This window comes from Dendropsophus ebraccatus, chromosome 1, assembly GCF_027789765.1.
Source record: "Dendropsophus ebraccatus isolate aDenEbr1 chromosome 1, aDenEbr1.pat, whole genome shotgun sequence".
NCBI lineage: Eukaryota > Metazoa > Chordata > Amphibia > Anura > Hylidae > Dendropsophus > Dendropsophus ebraccatus.
The window spans coordinates 120,712,070-120,727,993 of NC_091454.1; the positions used below are offsets into that span (position 1 = coordinate 120,712,070).

The following is a 15,924-nucleotide window of genomic DNA, read 5'->3' on the forward strand; positions in this document are numbered from 1 at the left end:
ACAGACTCTCACCAGCTCGGGATATCTGTGGAGCAGAGTAACCCAAAGAGGACTCATGACAGATCCAAAGCGATCAGACTACGATTAAGTTGTTGTTGAGTGCAGTACACCTCACAGACACGCGAGGGCGCACTACGTTCTCAACCATTCTAGCCCACATTCGGAACGGTCACATGTGCAGCGTTCCACCTCCTCCAGAAGTTATCAGTGCGGGAGAGTCAGGCCCCGCCTCCCATGCAGATGATTGGTCAGCCGTAGTATGCGGCGGGGGCGGCAGCGATGTCTGCCTGTTGCCATGGAGTTGGACGCTAGCTTTCTCCTCAGAAGGTGTAAGGTGATAATGTGGCAGCGTCGCCCCCTGTGACCCCAGCAGGGAGGGAGGTGAGGTCACCTGAGCCCAATCCACCGGGACCGCACACCTGTGCCTGCAAAAGGTGAGAAGGAAATCAGAGCCGCGCACTGCTGTGATCTGTGCACTGCACGGGCTGTGGGCTGTAGTAACCCGCTGGGCACTGATGGGCTGTGGGCTGTAGTAACCCGCTGGGCACTGATGGGCTGTGGGCTGTAGTAACCCGCTGGGCACTGATGGGCTGTGGGCTGTAGTAACCCGCTGGGCACTGATGGGCTGTGGGCTGTAGTAACCCGCTGGGCACTGATGGGCTGTGGGCTGTAGTAACCCGCTGGGCACTGATGGGCTGTGGGCTGTAGTAACCCGCTGGGCACTGATGGGCTGTGGGCTGTAGTAACCCGCTGGACACTGATGGGCTGTAGTAACCCGCTGGGCACTGATGGGCTGTGGGCTGTAGTAACCCGCTGGGCACTGATGGGCTGTGGGCTGTAGTAACCCGCTGGGCACGGATGGGCTGTAGTAACCCGCTGGGCACTGATGGGCTGTGGGCTGTAGTAACCCGCTGGGCACTGCTGGGCTGTAGTAACCCGCTGGGCACTGATGGGCTGTGGGCTGTAGTAACCCGCTGGGCACTGATGGGCTGTGGGCTGTAGTAACCCGCTGGGCACTGATGGGCTGTGGGCTGTAGTAACCCGCTGGGCACGGATGGGCTGTAGTAACCTGCTGGGCACTGATGGGCTGTGGGCTGTAGTAACCCGCTGGGCACTGATGGGCTGTAGTAACCCGCTGGGCACTGATGGGCTGTGGGCTGTAGTAACCCGCTGGGCACGGATGGGCTGTAGTAACCTGCTGGGCACTGATGGGCTGTGGGCTGTAGTAACCCGCTGGGCACTGATGGGCTGTAGTAACCCGCTGGGCACTGATGGGCTGTGGGCTGTAGTAACCCGCTGGGCACGGATGGGCTGTAGTAACCCGCTGGGCACTGATGGGCTGTGGGCTGTAGTAACCCGCTGGGCACTGATGGGCTGTGGGCTGTAGTAACCCGCTGGGCACGGATGGGCTGTAGTAACCCGCTGGGCACTGATGGGCTGTGGGCTGTAGTAACCCGCTGGGCACTGATGGGCTGTGGGCTGTAGTAACCCGCTGGGCACTGATGGGCTGTAGTAACCCGCTGTGCACTGATGAGCTGTGGGCTGTAGTAACCCGCTGGGCACTGATGGCCTGTGGGCTGTAGTAACCCGCTGGGCACTGATGGGCTGTGGGCTGTAGTAACCCGCTGGGCACTGATGGGCTGTAGTAACCCGCTGGGCACTGATGGGCTGTGCGCTGTAGTAACCCACTGGGCACTGACGGTCTGGGGGCTGTAATAACCCGCTGGGCACTGCACGGGCTGTGGGCTGTAGTAACCCGCTGGGCACTGATGGGCTGTGGGCTGTAGTAACCCCCTGGGCACTGATGGGCTGTGGGCTGTAGTAACCCCCTGGGCACTGATGGGCTCTGGGCTACTGGACACAAGGAACCATCCCTTTAAGAATTTACCATGTGGGGAAAATAACAAGTCAATAATATGTTTCAACTTGTGCATGAAGATAGTTTGATTCTTGCACACCATCATTTATAGTGTTCCCATACCAGTATTCTCACCATGTTATTCTAGTCCCTGCCAAGACAGAGCTCATTTAAGGCTGTATGTATCCCCCTGGATGTAGAGGGAAGATGAGCAGTATTGGAGAAGAAAGGTCTGAAGAAAGTGCATCTTCAGCAGAGGAAGAGGAGGAGGAGGATGAAGAGGAGAAGCCACTGAGTGCATTACCTCCTTTCAGCTCTAAAGAGGAAAGTCCTAAGGATGTGTCTGCAAGTCCAGCCTTCCAGTGCTTGGATGAGGTAAGGAAAGCACATATATCTACAATGTAGTCTACATCAGGGCTTCTGGGCACGGGGCAGTTCCTGTCACAGAGGTGGCAGCAGGGAGCATAGTGTCACACTGGAAAGTAAACGCCACTTCCTGTAAGGCATACAGCAGCTGAGAACAGGGCCGGACTGGGACTTAAAATGAGCCCTGGCACTCAAGCTCCAGCAGCCCACTTACCATATATCATGGATAGTGGTGTAGGGAACCAGGAGCCGGAGAAGCAGGCAGGAGCATGGACAGGTAACGTATTAGTCCGGCAGCTGCTGGGGTGAGTGGGAAGGGACTACGTTCTTGCAGCGAATGAAAAATCCGCTGGGAGAATGTAAAGCCATAGAAAATTACAGTACCAGTATTGCAGCATATTTTGCTGCAGAACTCACAGCGTGAAATCCGCTGCAATCCGATACATGTGAAGGCATCCTTAAAATACCTATAATACCGATAACACCAATATAGACAGGATAAATATACAATAACCACTACCCTCAGCATACAGTGACTGGATGATACCACTATACTGTCACTGAATAATAGTCACTATATAAAGAGCAATATTCTCCCTGACCAGTGACAATATAGAGGTATATACAGCTGTATGCAGGTTCCACAGACTTATAACTGACTATAGTGCAGGGACTCACAGGGGGCGGCTTCTCTGTGACGTTTTTCATAGTCAGAGTTGTCTCTGTTCCTTTCCTTCTCCGTCTGGCTCTGCCCATCATGAAGTTTTCTCCGGCCAGGACTTTCCTCCACAGGATCTGCCAGACAAACATTTTAGGCTCCACACTTAAGGATCATCATCCTCTCTATACAAAGTCCCCATATATTGCTCCACACACTAACAATGCCCCCTCTGTGCCCCCATATAAAGAGTTATGCCCAGTATGTGCCTGCAAATAGTATACAGGCTGCTCTGTGTCCCCATATGGTAAACAAGCCTCCTCTCTGCCCCCATATAGTACACACCCTTTGTGCCTCCATATAGTTTAGCCCTCTGTATGGCTCCATATAACATAGGCCCTCTGTGCCCCCATATAATATAGCCCTACCTGTGTCTCCATATAGTATAGCCCTCTGTATGGCTCCATATAACATGGGCCCTCTGTCCCCCTATATAATATAGCCCTACCTGTGTCTCCATATGGTATAGCCCCCTCTATGACTCCATTTAGTAGTCCCCACCCCCTCCTTCCCCTTAGGTATTCATGTAGTCACCTCCCCTCCTTTCCCATAGGTATTCATGTAGTCACCCCCACCTCCTTCCCCATAGGTATCCATGTAGTTACAAACACACAAAAAAATGCAACAGCTCACCACAATGGCAAGATACAAACCCACTACAGACAAAATAGTTAAAAGCAGCCCCCCCAACTGCCAAAAAAAGCTTCCACAAAAATAATGAGGATAACATTTGAAAATGGTGTAAACTTCCCCACCACGTTACGGTGGCCTCATACACGGGGCAGTCCTACACTGTACTATGGCCTCTCCATGGCATGTAATACGCCTATGCTCTGGGCATGAAAGATCTGTCTTATACCGGCACAAGTAATTACACCACCTGGGTGGGATAGGTGGAGTGTTCTAGGAGAGCTGACCAAATTTGTCCTTTTTTTTCTGTGTTCTAGATGGGGGAGTGGCTGCCTCTACTTGGTTGTGCACTCCACCTATCCCACCAAGGTGGTGTAATTACTTGTGCCGGTATAAGACAGATCATGCATGCCCATAGCATAGGCGTATGTCATGCCATGGAGAGGCCATAGTACAGTGTAGGACTGCCCCGTGTATGAGGCCACCGTAACGTGGTGGGGAAGTTTACACCATTTTCAAATGTTAACCAAGCGCCTCATTATTTTTGTGGAAGTTTTTTTGGCAGTTGGGGAGGCTGCTTTTAACTATTTTCATGTCTGTAGTGGGTCTGTATCTTGCCATTGTGGTGAGCTGTTGCATTTTTCTGTGTTTTTGTGTGTTTGCAACTTCAGCCACAGCAACATGCTCCTGCCTAGTGTGAATGGTGTTCTAGGAGAGCTGACCAAATTTGTCCTTTTTTTTTCTGTGATCCACGTAGTCACCCCCCCTCCTTCCCCATAGGTATTCATGTAGTCACCCCCCCTTCCCTATAGGTATTCATGTAGTCACCCCGCTTCCTTCCCCAAAGGTATTCATGTAGTCAACCCCCCCACCACTTCCCCATAGGTGTTCCTGTTGTTATTGCCCCCCGTAGTTAACCCCCCCCCTCGTGGTTTATCCCACCCCTGCGTGATAAAGGAGAGGCAAATTATAAAATAAAATAATAAAAACACATACTCACCCGTCCCAGCGAAGTCGCCCATCTCTCCTTATCAATGTGAACTGTCTGCTGCTATCTCTTCCAGCTCACTGACACACAGGAAATGCCGGGGAGTCGGGAGATAGAGCAGCCTCTTGTGGCCGGAAGTATAATGCTGCCTCCAGCCACAAGAGTGACTGGCAGGGCCGGGGGCCAAGGCCTTTCTGGCTCTGCCAGTCACAGAGCTGCCGCTGCAAACTGTGAGCTTTCATCTTGAACGCTCACAGTTAAAGGTCCAGGGCACCGGCCCTCTGAAGAGGCTGAATGAATAGCTCAGCAGCCGGCTGTGCTATTCTTGCAGCCACTGCTGAGAGTCGGTGCACATGGGGGCCAGGATTGGCGGCCCCTGGACTGGTAATCCTGGCAGCCCAGCGGGCATTTGCCTGGCTTGCCAGATTACCAATCTGCCTGGCTGAGAAGCACTAAAACACTTGAGAATTTTTAAAAGATATCATTTACAGAACTCTATAATTTTCTGACATCAGTTGTTTTGAATTTCTTTCTCCAGAGTATCTGCTTAAGGGGTTAAAACATCTGCTGCTAACATCTTGGTGCCAGATTCCACAAGTATACTGCAAGCCTCAATTGGTCCGAACTTCTTTGGCGGGAAAAATGTTAGGCAGATTTAGGGTATATTCACACGGGCGGGCTCGCAGCGAGATTCTCGCTGCGAGCCCGGCAGGTCCTGTCAGTTCCCATAAACTACATACTTGCTGCGGTCTAAACGACCGCAGCGAGTATGTAATTATACCTCGCTTAACCCCTTCTGCCCCCGCCGGCTCCCCCGCTGTAAGCAGCATACATTACCTGTCCTTGCTGCACGGGTCCGGCGTCCTGCTCTCCCACCCGGCCAATCAGTGGCTGCGGCTGGGCAACACACTAATTGGCCGGACGGGAGAGCAGGACGCCGGACCCGTGCAGCAAGGACAGGTAATGTATGCTGCTTACAGCGGGGGAGCCGGCGGGAGTAGAAGGGGTTAAGCGCGGTATAATTACATACTTGCTGCGGTCGTTTAGACCGCAGCAAGTATGTAGTTTATGGGAACTGACAGGACCTGCCGGGCTCGCAGCGAGAATATACCCGTGTGAATATACCCTTAAGGGGGTATTCCACACAAACATAACTTTTGATATATTGCTGCCCATGGTGAGACTAACAATTCCTTCCATACTTGTTATTATGTATTCAGTCACCTTCACAAAATTCTGAGCTGCTGCTTTCTGCTGAAGACGGCAAGAAAAACCTCACGTTTTCAGCACAAAGTAGCAGCTTAGAACTATGGGAAGGAGACTGAATAGATAATAACAAGTACGGAATGAATTGTTAGTCTCACCATGGACAGCAACATATGAAAAGTTATGTTTGAGCAGAATGCCCCTTTAATGTAATGACTGATCAGTATACAGTGGTGCCTTGAATTACGGGCATAATTCGTTTCGGGACCGTGTTTTGTAATCCAAATCCACTCTTAAACCAAAGCAAATTTTCCCATAAGAAATCACAGAAATGCAGACAATTAGTTCCACACCCCATAAATAATGATTTTTTATTCTGAATAACCGGTAAAACAAATGAAACAAAGTTTTAGAAACAGCTGGATGTGTCTTATTGTAAGTTACTGTACAGTATAGCAATCAGCATGTGGTGTATAATGTATAGTAACTGCATAAACCTGAAAAACAGCTGCAGTTTGTAGATACAGGATGGAGCTGCAGATCCCCATAATGGCGAAGATGGGAAACACAAGGGCTGACAGAGACTGCAGGGAGCATGAAGGAATAAGCAGGGTATAGGGTAAGCAGTATAGCAGCACTCTCTGTCCAGGGAGAGAGGGGTTACAGCTATGAAGAGATTACCTCCAATGTCCTGTCCTCCGATGTAAGCCCCAGCCTGAAGTGGATCTGCTATGATTTGGAAGGTGAGGGAGTCGTCCTGGGTCAGAGTACAGTGCTGTAGACCTCGCTATGCAGACCATGCCCCTTCCCCACTCCCCCTCCCACCCAGTACAGGGAGCTCTTAAACCAAAGCAATGCTCTCAAACCAAATCACAATTTTGAAAAACTATGAGCTCTTAAACCAAAACGCTCCTAATCCAAGTTACTCTTAAACCAAGGTACCATTGTATACTTAATATATATATATGTATATATTGTGGACATGTCACGGGAAAAGTGCTCGAGGGGAGGTACATCTCACCCAGGTTAATACGGAGCATGAGATGGTAAGTCCAGGAGGCATCTGTGCTCAGCAGTGTTATGCTGCTGAGCTATTATTTATTATTGCCGGGCCTGGACTTACATGGAATGGCAGATAGGTTTTGGTAGTGGGATTTGCCATTCCCTCCCCCCGATCTAGGTCAGGTTTTGGGGTCAGGTGTCTCTGGCCCTAATCAGCCTGACAAAGAAAAGCCCTGCAGAGGATCCTTGGTTAGCTCTCAGACAGGAGTAAACAGCCTGCGTGGTCTGTTTGGTGAGAGCTGGGAAGACAGCCGCTGCTGGGGCCTGTTCACACCCCGCAATACTGCCGACTGAAGTGCCAGAGAGGTGACCAGTGTATTAGTAAGCGCCCAGACGGGCAGGACTTTATGTTTTGTTTTATTCTTAAAGCACAGTGTTGCTGTATTTATTTTGCTGGACTGTTTATGCAACAAATAAACACCAAAGCTGTTTTTATAAGTCCAAGTTTACTGCCTAAACTGTGTCCAAACACACCATCCCCCGGGAAGATCCCTACAATATATATATATATATATATATATATATTCATGATAATATGATACTCATACTGAAGTCACAGCAACAATAAAGTTTAATCTAACTATAATGTAGAATTATGTTACAGCAAAGAACTTTTTCTATCCACTTGATGGCAGTATTAGGTTGTATTATCAAAATAATGGCACGCTTTCAAAAATGCGTCCAAAACTTTACCTGTTTGTAACAAAGGGCCTGTATATGAAAAAACTTCAAGGATACACGTTACACCTTCGAGAAAAAATATCACAAGACAAAAGTTCATGGATGATTTAGCAATGGAAAATCCTTCAAAATAAAAGGTTTACTACCTAATGGCAGATCCTATTAAATGGTTAAAGGAGAAGCTCCCCAAAATACACTTATGGGAAACGTAAGGTGCTTTTTTTCCCCTGCACTTACTGCAGCATGAAGGCTTCACTTCCTGGATAACATGGTGATGTCACGACCCGACTCCCAGAACTGTGCAGGCTAAGGCTGCTGGAGAGGATGATGGCAGAGGGATGCTCAGTGTCCCTCCAGTGCCCTGTGTCCCTCAGTGTCCCCCTGCCATAATCCTCTCCAGCAGCCACAGCCCACATGGCTCTGGGAGTCGGGTCGTGACATCACCATGTTATCCAGGAAGTGAATCCTTGATGCAGTAGTAAGTGCAGGGAAAAAAGCACTATATAAGCATTTCCTGTAATAAGTGTATATTGGTAATTTGTATAACTTTTGTAGGGCAATACAATACTTTATTAAAACATTTTGCTGGACTTCTCCTTTAAGGCGTTTGGCAGTGGTTACCACTGTTCTATCCATTCACATGCATAATTGGTGGAGGATCACGTAAGATAGCTAAGCCATTAGCTGAATGAGCATTCAGCCGACAGCTTTTGTATGTTTATGAGTAGCTAAAAAGACTTTAATAATAATAATAATAATAATAATAATAATAATAATAATAATAATGCTGTATCTGTATATCTCTAGCTTATTCCACAACACTTTACATGCTTTTGTCAATTTTGGTCCTTGTCCCCATCAATCTAAATTTTTCTATCTGCATGTTTTGGATGTGGGAGAAAATTGGAGTACCCAGAAGAAACCCATATAAACTCTTTGCAGATATTGTCCTTTGCAGGTTTTGAACCCAAAAGACCCCAGCGCAGCAATGCCACCATGCTGCCCACTTTTATTGAACCTTTCTCTTCTTGTCCAGCCCTGAAACCTAGATGGGGACCAACACTGGGTGTTATATGCCTTTGGGAGGCCAACAGTGTATGACCAAGTTAACAAAGGACTATGTCTCTACATCTGAAACAATGCATATACAGATGTTACTACCAGAAGAATGTGAACCACCTAGGATGCAGTCAGATAATGGTATTCAGTATTATGGATAAAAATTCTTCACGCTGTACTATAGTAAGGGCTTATTCTCATGCCCCGTATTCTGCGGATCGTACGGACAGGGAAGCCCTGTAGTGGACTCTTTCTACGCCTAGCATCATGTATCAATATGATGCCGGGAGCGGGGAATGTATTTGAATACTCACAGCACAGTAATGACACAGCCATGCGGCTGTCGACTACAGGGCTTCACGATCTATAGGAATCCGTCGAATATGGACCATGGAAAAAAGGCCTAAAGATGTAGCACAAATCCAAAAATCTCAGGTGTTATACAATAAGTAAACCAGCTAGATATTGCTAGTTACTGTGTGTGCAACCAATGACGGACACAGCAAGAACCAATAAGAAAAAGTCATGTATAGATATCAATAGAAAATGTACCCGGCACTGCCCGAGTATAAAGTGTCAGTGTGTTAATTAGATTTGTTCTAAGGTGCCCAGGAGGCCAAGCTAAAGGTATTGTTTCATCTGAGTTAATCAGTGTAATTAGTGTATACCTGTAGTGCATAGTTGGAGGGGTTTTGTATACCCACAATGTATAGTTTTTAGGGGTCTCGCATATCCGTAGTGCATAGTTGGGGGGTTGTATACCTATAGTGTGTAGTTGGGGGGGTCCTGTATACCTGTAGTGTGTAGTTGGGGGGGGGCTGTATACCTGTAGTGTATAGTTGAGGGAGGTCCTGTATACCTGCAGTGTACAGTTGGTGAAGGTCCTGTATACCTGTACTGTATAGTTTGGGGGTCCTGTATACCTGTAGTATATAGTTGGTGCTGTATACCTGTAATGTATAGTTGGTGGAGCTCGTGTATACCAGTAGTTTATAGTTTGAGGGTCCTGGATACCTGTAGTGTATAATTGGTGGAGGTCTTGTATACCTGTAGTATATAGTTCGGGGGTCCTGTATACCTGTAGTGCATAGTTTGAGGGTTCTGTATAACTGTAGTATAGAGTTTGTGGAGGTCCTGTATACCAGTAGTGTATAGTTTTGGGGTCCTGTATACCTGTAGTGTATAGTTTGGGGTCCTATATACCTGTAGTATATAGTTGGTGGAGTTCCTGTATACCTGTAGTGTATAGCTTTGGGGTCCTGTATACCTGTAGTATAGAGTTGGTGGGGGTGCTGTATACCTGTATTATATAGTTGGTGGAGGTTCTGTATACCTGTAGTGTATAGTTGGTGGAGGTCCTGTATACCTGTAGTGTAAAGTTTGGGGGTCCTGTATACCTGTAGTATAGAGTTGGTGAAGGTGCTGTATACCTTTAGTATCGAGTTGGTGGAGGTCCTGTATCCCTGTAGTGTATAGTTTGGGGTCCTGTATACCTGTAGTATATAGTTGGTGGAGGTCCTGTATACCTGAAGTGTATAGTTGGTGGAGGTCCTGTATACCTGTAGTGTATAGTTTGGGGTCCTGTATACCTGTAGTATATAGTTGGTGGAGGTCCTGTATACCTGTAGTGTAAAGTTTGGGGGTCCTGTATACCTGCAGTATAGAGTTGGTGAAGGTGCTGTATACCTGTAGTATCGAGTTGGTGGAGGTCCTGTATACCTGTAGTGTATAGTTTGGGGTCCTGTATACCTGTAGTATATAGTTGGTGGAGGTCCTGTATACCTGAAGTGTATAGTTGGTGGAGGTCCTGTATACCTGTAGTGTATAGTTTTGGGGTCCTGTATACCTGTAGTGTAAAGTTTGGGGTCCTGTATACCTGTAGTATATACTGTAGTTGGTGGAGGTCCCATGCACCTGTAGTGTATAGTTTTGGGGTCCTGTATACCTGCAGGGTCGTATTTACCATTAGGCACCCATGGTCTGGTGCGTAGGGTAGCACCTTCCAGAGGGGCAGTACCCTCCCGTTCAGACTTGTCAGAAAATCTGGTGTCTTTTCGAGGGGGGTATGGTGGTATTGGTCAGGTCTGCTATAGCGGTGTTATCCAGTCACAGTATGGCGGTATTAGTCAGGTCTGGTATGGCAGTGTTATCCAGTCACAATATGGCGGTATTGAACAGGTCTGGTATGGCAGTGTTATCCAGTCACAGTATGGCCGTATTGGTCAGGTCTGGTATGGCAGTGTTATCCAGTCATAGTATGGCGGTATTGGTCTGGTCTGGTATGGCGGTGTTATCCAGTCACAGTATGGCGGTATGGGTCAGGTCTGGTATGAAAGTGTTATCCAGTCACAGTATGGCGGTATTGGTCAGGTGTGGTATGACAGTGTTATCCAGTCACAGTAAGATGGTATTGGTCCGGCCTGGTGTGGCGGTGTTATCCAGTTACAGTATGGCGGTATTGGTAAGGTCTGGTATAGTAGTTTTTTCCAGTCATAGTAATGGTGGTATTGGTCAGGTGTGTTATGTCAGTGTTACCCAGTCACAGTTTGGCGGTATTGGTCAGATCTGGTATGACAGTGTTATCCAGTCACAGTATGGTGGTATTGGTCAGGTCTGGTATGGCGGTGTTATCCAGTCACAGTATGGTGGTATTGGTCAGGTCTGGTATGGCGGTGTTATTCAGTCACAGTATGGTGGTATTGGTCAGGTGTGGTTTGGCAGTGTTTTCCAGTCACAGTGTGGCGGTATTGGCCAGGCCTGGTATGACAGTGTTACCCAGTCACAGTATGGCGGTATTGGTCAGGTCTGGTATGACAGTGTTATCTACCAGTTATTTCTGTGGATGTTGTGAGGCAGCTTCCCTAGCAACCATTCACATTCCAGCTCCCTGTCAAAATGAAAGCAGTAATCCTATTGGTTGCTAAGCTCCAAACTGCCGTTTACTGCTGGAGACATGCAGCTAATTATATCACCTGTGTGTGCAGTGTGGAGATTTTCCCATTCATCTCTATGGAGAGCCGCTCTTCCCCCTCTCCCTCCTCTCCTGTACATCTGGCGGGGACGGGACCTTCGCAATAACCTTCCCGGGCACCCAATGTATCTGTGGGCCAAATTTGGGGTCAAACTGTTCAGGCGTTTGGAAGTCTATACGGGACAGACAGACAGACAGACAGACTTTCATTTTTATGATATAGATTATGCTGGATCAAACAAATAAAACAACACATGTGCCATTCCTACGCTTTTAGCTAATCAGGTCTCCTCAGGGGAGGAATTTGGCTATGTATACCAAGATTTCTGGAACGTCGCCATGTAGATATGTAGACTAGATGAGCTGGCCAGATTATATAGTTCAAGAGGCATGAAAGCAATGATAGGTTTCATTTAACAGTGTTTTATATGTTTAGTGGGTAATTTTAGCTATTATACATATGTGTAAGAATCTTAAAGAAATATGCATCTTTCTACACTTTTCAGGCTCCTTTCCTGTTTCCTTTCCCGACTAAACTTATCATTTACTCTGAATAACAGCTCAAGTTCATTTTTAGCGATGAACTTGAGAGATAACTCATTCAGGGATACTATAACATGCTGCCCATAGAAGTGTAGGGGGGAGGAGTTTATAGTAAGTATTAGATCTTACTCCAGTGCTTGATTTACAGCCTACCTGGCTCAGTACTGCTCTATAATGTCCTCTGCGCTGCTGATTCTAGGGTGTGCTATAGATATATTGGGAATCAGGATGCCCTCTTCTGTGTGTGCAGTGTATGGGAATCATCATAGAGATTAGTCTCCAAGTATTAGCCCAAAGATAAGTGAAAATTAGTGGCGAGGCCTGCAGAGAGGAAATCTGGTAAAAAAAGAAAAGTTTTATCATGGTCAGGCATTGTGTACACACACGACAGTTTATCCTGTAAAGTTTAATTAAACAGCAGGTATGCTTTACCAGATTTTTTCAATTGTTGAATATATCTGCTATCATTTAAAATATAACCTAAACTATTTGGTAGCTGTATTAAATAATTTAGTCTGTAACAGTACTTACACTACATTGGGTCACATGTTTATTTAAAAATGTTACATGTTTAACTTTCAGCCCTAAAAAGGTAAAGTACCAAGTAAAGTGCATAAGAAGAATTCCAGTATGGGAAGTGAAAGAATCTGACTGCCTCACAACCTCTTATTGTAGGAAGGAAAACTAGTATGTGCGCAGTTTCATTATTATTCTTCTTTAAGGAGAGACTTTTTGCTTCCTATTTATTGTAGGCTTTTTGTTATTTGGTACTAAAAACAATAGTCGTACTGTATAGTCAAATCTATTATCTTTATAAATATCTAAAAGCAAGTCCTTCAAATACTGTCATAATATTTTCTCCCCCGATTAGTGTGCAGTAACTCCGACCACCAGAAAACTATGAAGGCCAGGTCAGTTCCTATTGGATCAGAAAGGGGCTTGTGCATGGAACTTGAAACATAGTTGTATACATATTTACCCAAATTTACGACGGCAAGAGTGACTGCACGCTGATCAGGGGAGAAAACATCATGACAATTAGTACCCTTTAACATTCCTGATTATGGCTATGTTCACACATAGTATTTCTGTCAGTCTTTTTTTCAACCAAAACCTGGAGTGGGTTGAATACATAAAACTGGGTACAAGCTTGCTCACCCCCAGTGGGAGAAACCCCCCGCCCCTCTATGATGTGGCTCCATTGATTCTAATAGAGACATGTCATAGAGGGGTGCGGGTTTCCTCCCACTGGAGGCGGTACGACCTGCCTCCATTGCTTCATCCCCGCCGATGCCTGTGAATAGAACGGTCTATCCATGGGCAAAACTTAAAGTGAATGGTACATTTGCTTTAAAAAGGAATCCGTTATAAAAAAAAAAAGGATCCATCCAGCTTCGTTTTACAGAGAAGACGATACTTAATAGATTAATAAATCATTTTTGGTAAAACAGTCTGTAAAACCTCTAACAGGTTTCTTTTAAATACAATAAGAATGATAACAAGAGTAATAGATGTGCCCCATCCAGAGCACTTATTTCCATTCATGCCTTATCCTTCTATGGTCCTTTTGCTTTGTAAAAAGAAATCACACACTATATTGGCCAGTACTTTCACATTTCATGACTTGTTTGGTCTTTTGGGAAGCTGAATATAGGACTGTGAATTTCTACAACCAGGTAATCCAGCAGGAAGCTTAGAACAAATAGATCATAGCCAAGACACCTGTTTAGGACAGAATCGCTATTACAATTGCAGCTGAATTTGAGGGAGTTCTGTAAAAGGTCATGACTTTGACACTACGTTCACACTGCGGATTCAGCGCGGAGATTCGCTGGAAACCTCCGTCCATGTTCATGTTAATTCTTTGAGCAGAGAGGCATGGAGAGCGGAGGCGCAAGCCCTCTCATTCAAAGACATAGCAGGAGGGATTCGGCGCGGAGTTCACAGCGGAGTCCGCGCCAAAACCATAGTGGGAACAGGCCCTTAAAAAGGAGAGTGGCTTTACGTGCACCACAAACTGTGCAAAATTCTGGTGCTTGCTGAGGCCAACTAATAGTTGATTTAAACTTAAACTGCACATGTCTTGAGATGTACCATTTTTCAATCAGTATGATACATCATAAGAAATCTGGCACATTTACACTTTTAGGGTAGCTTCACACGTACCAGGGCATACATTACCTTCACACGTACTGGAGCATACATTACCTGCTCGGGCCGCGGCTCTGTGTGAGGCTCCCGGCTCCCCTCGCTCCCCATCAGCCAATCAGTGCACGGCAGCACTGATTGGCTGATGGGGAGCAAGGGGAGCCGGGAGCCTCACACACAGCCGCGGCGCCAAGCAGGTAATGTATGCTTTGGGCTGCGGGCTGTGGGAGATTAAAGGGGCCGGCTTACATATCTGCAGCAGAATGAAAATTCCGCTACGGGTATGTGACCCCATAGAACTTCAGTATACCAGGATTGAGCTGCAAACTCGCAGCGGGAAATCTGCTGCAGATCCGGTTATGTTTAAAGCTACCCTTAGGTTATGTTCCCACACAGTATTTTTGCTCAGTATTTGGTCACTATTTTGCAACCAAAACCAGGAGTGGATAGAAAACACAGGGGGGGGGAGATTTATGGAAGGGTGTAAAATTTACACCTGGTGTAAACTGCCCACAGCAACCAATCACAGCTCAGCTTTCAGCTCCGGTAGAACAAAAGAGGAGCTGTGATTGGTTGCTGTGGGCAGTTTATACCCTTTCAGAAATCTCCCCCAGAAAGCCTATGGTCACACAATGTTGAAATTTAGTAGATGGCCGCCATTTTATGGAAAATAATTACTGTTATTTTAAAACAACAGCTATTGTTTTAAAATAACAGCAATTATTTGTCATTAATTGATGGCCATCCACTAAATTTCAAGTGTGTGAACATAGTCTTACAGTGCAGGGAGCCATGTACAAATTAATATACCATGCCTTTATAACTGAAGAGGTTATCCACCTAAAAGTAGGTTGTTTATTAATTCTAGTTAATATGGGTGTATGAAATTGAAAAAGAAAAATCTTCTGACAAGCATCTTTTTGCCTTCTTTTTCCCTAACACACATTGAACAGGTAAACAGCCACAGTAAGCATATGCTACTTGGTGGGCAGTTAACAAAATTTAAGGGGAATGTATTGCCTAGATTTTTAAGGAATTAGATCCAAATACTGAAACTTATTAATTTATACTTTTTTTTAATGTTTATTGAAAAGAAATATCAATTTACACCACAATATCCAACGGAGAAGACAAGCGTAAGAGCTGATAAGAATTTAAAAGAACTGATAAGTGATAAAGGTAAAAACAGAGTAATAGGAAACAATGCCACACGCAGGTGGGAGATGGTCAAATAATGCACACAGAGCATGGGAACATAGTTTGTTCTGCTGGTTTATATTGTAAACCCATACCTTCAAATAAGGCTAGGTTTACACTGCGTTTTCAGCATCCGTTTAACGCATCCGTTTTTTGCAAAAAACGCATGAAAAACGGATTGCAAAAAACGGATTCATTTGTGTGCATCCGTTTTTCCATTGACTTCCATTGTAAAAAAAACGGATCCGTTTTTTTTGACGGACCAAAACGGACAAAAAAACGTTGCTGACCCTATTTTTCTGGACGTTAAAAAAAAACGGATCCGTTAAACGGATGCTGAAAACGCAGTGTGAACCTAGCCTAAGAACAAAAATGCAGTCTAGGCATATAGCACATCATCAGGTACTTGGATGTTCGGAAGTCTCAAATTTGGCAGGGCAACCCCAAGCTTCTTGTGTAAGAGACAACACAAGAGTAAAGTGGCTTTTATTAGTCAG

At 45.9% G+C, this 15,924-nt stretch overlaps 1 protein-coding gene across 1 annotated transcript in view; it reads left to right on the forward strand.

Moving 5' to 3' along the window:
- Positions 1 to 248: 248 nt before the first annotated feature.
- The window catches only part of CCDC146 (coiled-coil domain containing 146), an 89,033-nt gene continuing 73,357 nt past the window's right edge, over positions 249 to 15,924 (forward strand). Inside the window, exons 1-2 of the mRNA XM_069978058.1 lie at positions 249 to 434; positions 2,059 to 2,233. Of these exons, the coding sequence (XP_069834159.1) occupies positions 2,066 to 2,233 (168 nt within the window). The 5' untranslated portion in view covers positions 249 to 434; positions 2,059 to 2,065. The remainder of the gene's footprint in view (positions 435 to 2,058; positions 2,234 to 15,924) is intronic.